Genomic DNA, 11252 nt, shown 5'->3' with positions numbered 1-11252 from the left:
TATACTATTATTATTATTACTATGTAATCATTGTTGTTGTACAAATGTTACGTAATGATCATTATGCATGTTATTGTTATTCTTATTGTTAATTACATGAATGTGTGTTATCCATATTGTGGCCATTACTATTTCGATTTATAGACAGACTGTCAATATGACATCATATGATGTATTATGATTTTTAGTATAAGTGCATGCTTTTACTGTTTTTGTTGTTCGTTCATTTTTTCCTTCTACTTCATTATTCCATTCTCATTTAAAGTCCTCTTTGAACCTAGCGTAGTTGCCATTCTCACATTACTGAGATACGCGTGCTGCTCTTTCATACTCTCAGTTGTGTTTCACTTCTACATGTATATCTGGTTAGTATGCAAATCAAATCCTGCCTTATCCCGGAATCTGTCTGTCTGTTGCTAATAAAAAATTTGAGTTGATTCCGACAACAAATTTTTGTGCAATGGGCAATTTTTGAATCACTACATCACTACCAAACGTGTACACTAGCATCGTTACTATAAATAGTATCAATTACTACAACAGACAATGATACATGTATATCATATGCTACAATAGCATAGTGTCATTGTACTATAAATAGTATCAGTGTTACTATAAATAGTATCATTTACCTTTATTCCTAAGGAAGAATGATACTATGTCTCAGTTCCAGTCTCCAGTGCATTGAGTGGGAGGGAACATTGACCCAATGAATTAAGAGCTTACAGCTTTCCAAAATTCCTCAGGCTCCACCTTATGTTTATCATTAGCTCCAGCTTTAGCAAACCTTACTTGAAATGAGAGAGAGAGGAGAGGGAGAGAGGGGGAAAGAGATAGAGGGGAATGAGGAGACAGAAGAGGAAGATAAAAAGATAGAGGATCATAAAAGATCAGAGCAAGAGGAGAGAGAGCATACAGTGACTGGTTTAGTTTCTTATTCACTCTCAGTAGTCAGTACCAGTTTTTTCTCCATCACTTACAACACCACCAGCCCCTGATACACACCCACTCATGTGACGCAGGCAAGGATCAAGTTGAATGATACTCTTCAGTGGAGTTAATCTAATGATTTCTAACCAATAGATTCACAATAGAGCAATGAAAAGGAATATTTCAAAATAAAACAAAATCAATAAAACTCACCCTCTTAAAAAAACTCTAGCAACATAACATGACATGTCACCTGATTTTGATGATAATACAATCCTGTCCATTAAACCACTAGAGAATGAGAGGAGGAGGAGAGAGTAAGGGTGGGGAGGAAAGGACAGAGAATAGGATAGAATCAGATCATGTAAATTTCCTCTTTCACTCTTATCATCACAAAATATTTTTTCAAAGGTAAAAACTACCAAATTTTAAAAAAACAATTCCATTTTTTGAAAAAAGCAAAGGCTCCAAAATTAACCTTAATATTACTTTATTACATTTTCTGATACATATTGACATCCTAATGCTGTGTAGAAAGTTTGAGTTGATTATGAGAAATAAAATGGGCAACTTTAATAAAAGCAAAGGCTATTATAGCATGTGGTTTCTAAAAATTGAATCCCAAAAATCACCTCTCTTTTTTATTAAATTCTTGATACATACATGTATTGCAAGGTTTCCCACAAAGCATGCTAAGTGAGCTAAACAGCATGAGCTTCATGAGCTGACAAGCACCACAGTACAGTACATGGAATTTGGAGCAACTTTTAAAAAAATCAAATTTGAAAAGGGTCAATTCAAACTTCCTACACAATGTAATTACATGTATATGTATCAAATAAAATTATTAAGATGGACTATTTTCTCCTCTTCATTTTTGACAAAATTTGGCCAAAATCCCTGTACAGGAATTTTGGCCCATTTTTTTAGCAACTTCAAAAATTCGTAAAAATCAAAACTTGATTAGAACCAGTTCAAACTTCCTACAAAATGAGTAAATGTACATTGTACCATAAAAAATTATAAAAATTAAAAATCCTCTCCTTTTCATTTTTGATGAAATTTAGCCAAAAAACACTTGCAGAATACATGTACATGACATGTACATAAATTGATAGGCTAGTACACATAGCCCTCTATTAATCTGCATTGTTTTGTAATCTTGGTATTTTTGAACTTTTGGTGGTTTTACTGAACTAGAACAACTATAAAAATTTGTAAAAAAATCTAATTGATCAAAATCAGCTCAAACTTTCTATGCAACATAAAAACATGTATATGCATCAGAAAACATTATAAAAATAGAGTACTCTCTTTTTTAAATTTTTTAGCAAAATTTTGCTAAAGTCTCAGTACACAGGGAGTTTTACATAATTTTGGAACAACTCAGTGTAAAAATTCATAAAAATCCAAATTTGATTGGAATTAGCTCAAACTTTCAACATAAAGACATGTATATGTACCAGAATATGTAATAAATTCTCTCTCTCTCTCCCTTACTCCTCCAAATGTCTCCGGGTACATGTCCAGTACATTCCCTGTGCTATTCACTGGTGGTAGAGTGGTCACTGGTGGATCGTATGAACTATCATAATTCACTGGAACTATCATAATTCATCTTTGCAGTCTCACAGACATAGATTGGATAGTACATTTCCAACATTTTTAAAATCTCAAGAGCATCTTGTTCTATGGAGGTCAACCAGCTGTTCTCAGTCTTTAGTTCCGCCTACAAATCACTATTAAAGTTACATAAAATGTATAATAAATTATGAGAGTGTCTCGTAATTGTTCTTGAAAAGTATTTTTGAATAAATATCTAATGGAATTTTGTACATATATTTAGCACCCTAAAGAGAGAGAGAGGGGAAAGATAAAGAGAGAGGGGGGAGAGAGAAAGAGAGAGGGAGAGATCACTCACTATACTTAATAACTATTTCCTGATACATGCCTTAGGTTATTATGTTTATTGTTCATTGTGCTGAGTAAAAAGTTTGAACGACTTTCAAGCACATTTTGAGTTAGGAGCAATTTAAAATTTGAACTTATATACTGTTTTAAGAAGCATGATCCTGTCATGAAAAAAATGGTCCTCATAAAATTCAGTCCTAGGACCAAAATTTGCATAGACTGATGTGGTCCAGGGTATTTTTTTGCAATAAAAATTGGTCCAGGACTCAATTTCAGCAACGCAAATGTGGTCCTAGCTGACAAAAACTGGTCCACCTATATGGTCCTTAGTTAGACTGCAAAAATTAGTCCTGGACCAAAATGTTACTAGAATATTTTGGTCCAGGATAAAAATTAGCATGCAAAATTTGGTCCACCAATAAAATAACAAATCACATGTCTATAGTAAGAGAATCATGATTTAGCAATATTACAGGAATTACAAATCCATTTGTCAATGTTTGAAGCTTTTCTTGGGATACAAGTAAACAGATGATACCATTCATGGCAGGAAGTGCAGTTGATCATTTCCTTTGAAAAGATTTCTGGCATTCTACAGTCACAATATATAGCAATTTCTTTCATCAGACGAACTTTGTTATTCTGTCTGCCTAACTTCCTGACAGGAAAAGGTGTAAAAGAAGCTGACGCAATGCACTTTTCCAGATGACCTCTCATTAACTGCTGTTCAAAATGGTGACTGCTTGGATGACCACCACTAGCCAAAACACTGGCAAAAGCAAGTGCAAAAACACCACAATCAACTGATCCAACTTGCATCTGACATTGTCTGTACCTGTAAAATATTTTTAAATTCTTTGAATTGTAGAAGAACAATAGTATACCTCACAACAATTGACTGGTTGCTAGTGTGTAACAGAACAGCAATTTGTTCTTGTAATTTATGTGTTAATGATGGACACATACTATCATAAATATCAACTTCATTTCCTTTACAACCAACTGTTGAAACAGTTACCCAGTGATTTTTTCCATTATATAACACCTGAAAAATTAAAAAACAGTAACTATAAAATCTATGTGCATTTACATGTATATAAATGTTACTGTTGTGACAACTGCACATGCATGGTATCATAATTAAAAATGTTTCCTAACTTGAACAAACTCTTTTCCTTGCAATACATCGAAAGCCAATGTGCGACCTAACACAACACTTTGAAATCCATATGCTCCTGTCCAGCATCAAGTAGGTGATCATTCAACCATTTGCCTTTCAGTAACACATCTTTGTCTTCCATTGTTAGTGGTTTTTTAACCCATGTTTTAGATGAATAATGTACTCTTCTGCCCTTTTCAGGAGACTTCTCAGTGACCAAATCTATTTTTATAGCAGAGCCCTTTGTAACTTCTTCTATTTTCTTCTGTCTTTTCTTAAAAGCAATAGCTTTAACTGGTTCTGTCACACGTACCTACATGGGAACAACAAAAATACATGTACATCAATATCAGTATAAAGCTTTGGTATTACTTTAACAGGTTGAGGTCGAACAATGTGGTGATTTGGTAATGGCTCTGTAACTGGTGAGATCTATAATTATGTAAATGTTTGGAATATCAATGTCAGTATTATTATTCCCAGAGTTATTAACAACAAAAGCAATGCACTTCATTTCCACATATTATAACTTTTGCTTCAATATACAATGAACAAATAAAATGCATACATGCATGTCTCTATAAGCAAAGTATAATCTAAACTTAATGTACATGTGCGTGTACCTGTATACTTTGCTTCTTAATTGGAGAAACAGGACAAGTGACATCATCAGGAAAAAATGGTGGAATAAAACGACCATTTACAACCATTGTACTAGAGAGTATTCCATTCAGTGAGATCAAACTGGTATTGCTAAATACCTATATGTATTTATGTACTAATAAATCTGCAACATGATTGAAGTGATTGGAAAAGTAATGCTCAGCTCAGTCATGCACTTATGAGCAAAAGCACTAAAGCTTACTACTATAATTTTAATTTGTGGTATAGACATGTGGCAGTAAAGCAATTACTGGCACAAAAACAAGATACATGTCCAACAATTATATTTTAGATTGTGGAGCCTGGAGGGCCGGGTTAGACCCCCAAAAATATTTTGTAGTTTTACACACAATTCCAAAACGCTTGTATTCACCAATCCCTATCCCCCAAGTACTTACTGCACCATGTTCATTACATACCTCAGAATTTTCTGATTTCAGTGATTCAGCAAATGTAGTACTTAATATTGGTGCTGTGTTTAACTTGATCAATGTAGATGAATGTTTATTGCACACCTACAAATTATTGTGAGTAAAAAGTATAACAATTAAACTTTGTACTTCATTTTCATCTTTAAAAATCTGTTCCTTTTTCCTTCTAATGACCACAAAAGAAGCACTGTTGTGTGATGTTTCTGTGTGAGGTTCCATTATTGGAGGAGGGATTGCAGAATTTTTGACCTACATGCAATTATTGTGTACTATAATCAAGAGTAAAATCAAACCTCAATGACTTTTTTCTGCACTATTTGTTTCCTTCTCTTTCTAATGGGTTGTAGATCATCATCAAATGCACTTGTGCTTACTTTCATCAATGGAGGAGGGAGTGGAGGGTCACTGACCTATAATGTAATAAATTAAAGTTCTCAGAATATTAAAAATTAAACCTCATAAAATTCTTCAAATTGCAGATCTTCCTTAAAAGTTTCATTTGTTATAGAATTTAGTTGTAAAGAATCACAATTACTTGTCTCCTCACTTTGCTACAATATTATACATGTTCATGTATCAAAAATAAATGAATGCTAAAAGAACTAATTACCTCAACCTGGAGCTTATCTTCTGCCATGTTACATGGGCGTTTGTAGATTTTAAGGTGTGCACCATTTACTCTTTTAATAATCTTTTGTCTATTTTTAAGGCGATAAAATCCTTTTCCACAGTCTTCTACAATCCCATATAGAAATTTCAAGGTTGCAACAACTGGGTCACAACCTCGCAAAGTTGTAGCAACCTAGTAACAACCTTGTATAAAAGTGATAAAGTTGTGAGCAACCTAGTGACAACCTTGTATGAAAGTGATAAAGTTGTGACTAACATGTAAGAAAAATAACGACCTTGTAACAAGGTTGTCCGAAGGTTGACAGGAAACTGAGGTTTCATTAAGTGCGCCCCATGATGATATGAAGCTATTGTTACCATATATAAAGGGACCATTGACCAGCACTTATACAAGTCAATAAAGATAACATTAATACACATCCACATCTTTATACATTAGCTACATGTATCATAGATACATTACAAGTATCTAGAAATCATTTGAAACTATATGGGATTAAGATGTCAATAATAATTATGTGTTGATAGTCTTTCAGATTATAGTTATTCTATTAAATTCATTGTACATTGTGGGAAGGTTGTGACAAGGTTGTCACAAGCCAAAAAACGTGCCAAATCCAAGGTTTTTACAAGGTTGTGACCAGGTAGTGACAACCTATTGACAACCAACTTGTTACAAGATTGCCACAATCATGCTACAACCTTGGTTTTTCTATATGGGATAGCAAATGGCCCCAACCATCTGCCGTCAAGCTTTCCCCCTCTGCGCTTCTTCCTTCTGAAATCCTTAACTAGTACAGAAGCCCCAATCTGAATAATGATTAGTAGTACTTAAGTTAATTATAATAATAAACATGAGCTTACCTTAAACTTGCAAGGATTGCTGTGTTTCATATCATATAACTTCTTTTGTTTATTTTGAGCTTTAGCAATATTTTCCTTCACCTATATGTATTACCATGCATGTGTATGAAATAATGTAAATCAAATTCTGTATATGTATAATAGCCCCAATATTTTGCTGCAAATAAATTTTGTGTGTTCACTTACATTTTCAAAAATATCTATTCGATTGTTAGTCATTACTTCTATAGCTTCAGCTATCTCATCCTGATTCATGGGAACACTAGGTGTTGATCCCTCCTGGAGATCAATCGGAAGTATGGCTTTTCTTCCAAACATTACTTGAAACGGACTGTATAAGGAAGACTCATGTCTGAGAAAAATTAATGACAATGTACAAATAAAATCCTCTACACTTAAAAATGTACCTGGAAGTATTGTAAGCAAATACACACAAATCTATGCATTCATCCTATGCATCTTTAGACTTTCCACTTAAATACTTAGCTAGCATCCTCTGAAAAGTCTGATTGAAATGTTCATCAAGTCCATTTGCCTAATTTTAATCATAATAAAAATAATAACGGGTACTAAACTAACTTGTGGGTGATATGGGGTTATTAGATGGTGCTTTATATTGAGTTGTTTCATCAGCTCACAATTTAATACATTTTTAAACTCCTTTCCTTGGTCAGTTGTTATAATTTTAGGTAGTCCCATTGTCATAAATAACTACAAAATATGAACTAAAAATGACATGCATCGCAAATGGCAGCACTAACTTTCAATAGTGAGTTAGCAACACCACATGCTTCCTTTGTTGGTAATGGGAATGCACTAGCCCATTTAGTAAAATAATCAGAAATTGTTAATATGTAACGATTGCCACTCTTTGATGTTGGACTTATTGGACCAATAAAATCAATTCCTATGTGGTGCCACGGGCTATGTACAGGAACAGGATGAAGTCTAGGTTTAACAGTAACAATTTTATCTTTAACACGCTGACATTCATCACATGAGGATACCTGCAACGGTTGGCATATTCAAACTCTCAATCATAAATACTTAACTTACGACATTCTGCACATCTCTTAACACAGCATTCCATATAAATCTTTCAGCAATTCTATTGTATGTTTTCTTAATTCCAAGATGCCCAGAAGTGGGATCAATGTGGCATGCCTTTACTATTCTCAGCTGCTCATTTCTTGAGGCAATATATTTCACCAGCTGCATAAAGAGATAACAACAAAGAAAAGATATTGAGTACTTTTAATTAATAAATAAATAACAAAAATCCCATATAAGTATAAATTAAACTCACAATTCCTCCTTTTCTTTTCATATAAACTTCACCATCAACTAGTTGCAGTGTGGCCGCTTTTTTCCTAATCACTCTTTTCATATTAACGGAACATTCAGCTGGATACTTCTTTTCTCGTGCATAATATGCTGCTGCTTCAAAAAGGTCTTCTCGTTGTCTAGTTTTCCCGCTGACTTGACTGCTAGAACTAGCGTCCTGATCACTGGACATCTTCTTGGCTGACTTAGTCAGTGGAGAAAGTTAAAGCGCCTGTGCTGCACCGTAGAGAATTGTGGCTATTGTGCACATGCGCTACGGGGGACCAATTTTGTACTGCAAGGACGAGTTTTTCCCCCGTCAAAAATTGACCCCGGACCAATTCGCGATTGAGGACTGTATTTTTCGTCACAATCCATTCATCCAATGTAAGATAATGTCATTAATCATTATAGTAAAATATTCTCTACAACATTCCATACTAGACATAATAGAGAATCCTTATTAGTGTTGTTTCATTAGTATAGACTATGTACATGTACATGTGTATCTTATGATTAATAAAACTAGTTTGTATACAAATGATAGACTGCATGAGTGATGGTAACACTTGAAGGAGACATGTCTTGATCTTAGAATCATTAATAAAGACAATTCTGTGTATGTGTGTGTGTGTGTGTGTGTGTGTGTGTGGGTAGTTGCTATATAATTAATTTCGTACATATCTTACTTCCTAATAAGGACTACCATTACTACACATTAATGAACCATTACAAAATTTTCAAGCTATACAGTAGTACAGATGCAGTCCTGATATAAAGCAATAGTAAGGTGGAGTGTAGTATGAGATTTGAGGAGATTTTATTATTATTATTGCGATATGTATATGAGAGCAGTTAAGTACAGGCCCTATAGGTGGATTTATATAATGGTGATTAGGAATTAGCAGCCATGAGTCATTGAGCATGTGAAGAATAAAGCATAATGGAGTGGATTTTATATAAGTGAATGCCAACTATGACAACTGCTAATCTGCCAATATAAATTCCTTGCCATATTCCAGCTGTATGCTAAATACTGTTATTACATGTGTGCTTAGAATCAGTTCAAAAACTATCAAAAGGACATTGATATATAAATTGAGAAATTATTTTTAGACAATTCTTGGCAAAAGCATGCATTTCTCTCCCTCTCTCTCAGTTATGGTATGTGAGTTCAGTGTATTGAATTCCTGATGTGTGGGTGGGCATCAATGAATCTAATTAACTGATCACAAGATGTCGTTAGAGGACAAGTGTTGGACTGCATTTCAGCTTGAAGATCACGAAGAAGCTGTTCGCGTACTACCATTAGTGAAGGAACTGAATAAAATCGAAAGAGGAGGAAGTAGTTTCCTTCATTTGTCTTCAAGTCATGGCTGGTTAGATGTTACAAAAGATCTCATTACTAAATATCACTGTGACCCACACGAAAGAGATAGTGATGGTTGGACTTGTCTTAATTATGCTGCACGATATAATCATGTTGATTTGATGAAATATCTCATTGATGAGTGTCACTGTGATCCAAAGGTTCCTGATGAGTTTGGAAATACTATTCTTCACAGAGTAGCTGATAAAGGATCACTTGATTTCATGAAGTACTTGATCAATCATCATCACTGTGATCCAAAGGCTACTACCAAGGATGGTGAGACTGTTCTTCACTGTGCTGCTGGACACATTGATATTGTAAAGTATCTCATTAATGAGTGTCACTGTGATCCAATGGCTACAACCAAAAGGAGCGAGACTGTACTTCACCTTGCTGCTGGACACATTGACACAGTAAAGTATCTCATTAATGAGTGTCACTGTGATCCAATGGCTACTGACATTAACAAAAAGACAATTCTTCATGAAGCAGCTCATTGGAACTCACCTGATGTAGTCAAATATCTCATTGATGAGTGTCACTGTGATTCAATGGCTGTTGACAGGGTCAGGTGGACACCTCTTCACACTACTGCCCATTATGGTAGTTCTGCAGCTGCTGAATATTTACTATCAACTGGTAAGTGTGACCCATTAGCTAAAGACAATTGGGGGAGCACACCATTTAAACTGGCTAAGGAGAGAGGTAACACCGATACTCTTTCTGTTTTGAAGAAGTTTGGTGGTATAAAATCATCTCATCCAATTGATTCTTATGTTAACATCCTCCTTGTGGGTAATCCTGGAGCTGGTAAAAGTACTCTTAGTCATGTCATCAATGATACGGTTACTGGTTCTATTGTTCTTGGTTCCTTTAGAAATGTTGGAGGGGTAGTGCCCTGTACTGCTGGTATCATTCCTTATAAACTACAACACAGGACACTGGGTAACATCATTCTTCATGATTTTGCTGGTCATTCCGAATACTACTCTAGTCACAGTGCTGTCATTGAGAATCTCTTACAAGGTTCTGGTGGTGTGTTCCTGATAGTAGTCAATATATTAGAGAAGGAACCAGTCAAACAGCTTCATCAGTGGCTAACAGTTGTCAGAAATGAAGCACACAAAGCTCTTAATCAATGCCATGTTATTGTAATAGTCAGTCATGTTGATGACATAAGTAATCCTGTTGAAAGGAGAAGGAGAAAGGAAGAAATACAGGAGATTATTGTAAAGGAAAGGTGTGATAGTGTCTTCTTAGATTGTCGTAAGCTTGGTGGGAGTGGTGTGGATTCCTTCTTTAGTAAGTTGTCTAGTGCCTGTGAGTCCATTCGTAGTACAAGTGGAAGCAATTTGAGTCTTTATTGTCACATGATGTATGGTCTACTGGAGGAAAGGAAAGAGAATATACTCACCCTCTCTGATGTAATGTCTGTTGGTAAGGACAATGATGATTACTTTATACCAGATAAGAGAGAAGACGTTTTGAATGTTCTTGATTCGTTGCACTCAACTGGTTTGATCAGTGTTCTTAAAAGTGAAGACAAGGTATGGGTTGTTGTGAATAAGGGTATACTACTAACTGAGGTGGATGGGATTCTCTTTGCTCCAGAGACATTCAAAGAACACGTTGACATTGCTAGCAATACTGGTATTGTTAGTGTGTCTGGTCTGACTAAACACTTCCCTAAATATGATCCTGACATGTTGATTCGTTTTCTGAAGAAAATGGAACTCTGTGAAGAAATTAATCCATCTTTCCTAAGAATGACAAACCTCCATCAGTTAGCAGTGGAAGAGGAGGAGGAGGGAGGGACAGAAACAAGAGGAGAAAGGTTGTTGCACTTTCCATGTCTTTTGTCTACTGATAGACCTGATGAGATGACTAGTCAAGTGTACCAGTTTGGTTGGTGTCTACAGTGTACTAGTAAACATCATTTCTTTCCTCCTCGATACTTCCATGTCCTCTC

The 11252-nt window shown here is 35.0% G+C and overlaps 2 protein-coding genes across 2 annotated transcripts; one reads left to right on the top strand and one right to left on the bottom strand.

Annotated features, from left to right (window-relative positions):
- Nucleotides 1–3247: 3247 nt before the first annotated feature.
- Nucleotides 3248–7083, bottom strand: LOC109585419 (uncharacterized). Its single transcript, XM_020001496.1, has 14 exons — nt 6996–7083; nt 6775–6940; nt 6589–6669; nt 6427–6534; nt 5705–5896; nt 5550–5645; nt 5388–5504; nt 5224–5343; nt 5083–5178; nt 4624–4761; nt 4373–4432; nt 4000–4313; nt 3726–3886; nt 3248–3676 (listed from the first exon to the last, which is right to left on the bottom strand). The coding sequence occupies exons 2-12, from the start codon at nt 6904–6906 to the stop codon at nt 4047–4049; spliced, it is 1407 nt and encodes a 468-aa protein (XP_019857055.1). The 5' UTR covers nt 6907–6940; nt 6996–7083; the 3' UTR covers nt 3248–3676; nt 3726–3886; nt 4000–4046.
- Nucleotides 7084–9636: 2553 nt separating this feature from the next.
- On the top strand, nt 9637–10454 carry LOC109585411 (26S proteasome non-ATPase regulatory subunit 10-like). The gene is made up of 2 exons (XM_020001494.1): nt 9637–10019; nt 10442–10454. Exons 1-2 carry the CDS (start codon nt 9637–9639, stop codon nt 10452–10454), a joined length of 396 nt encoding a protein of 131 aa, XP_019857053.1.
- Nucleotides 10455–11252: the final 798 nt, after the last annotated feature.

Source organism: Amphimedon queenslandica, unplaced genomic scaffold (assembly GCF_000090795.2).
Source record: "Amphimedon queenslandica unplaced genomic scaffold, v1.1 AMPQUscaffold_13067, whole genome shotgun sequence".
NCBI lineage: Eukaryota > Metazoa > Porifera > Demospongiae > Haplosclerida > Niphatidae > Amphimedon > Amphimedon queenslandica.
The sequence above is the reverse complement of the archived record's forward strand: the minus strand, read 5'-3'. Positions and strand labels throughout refer to the sequence as shown.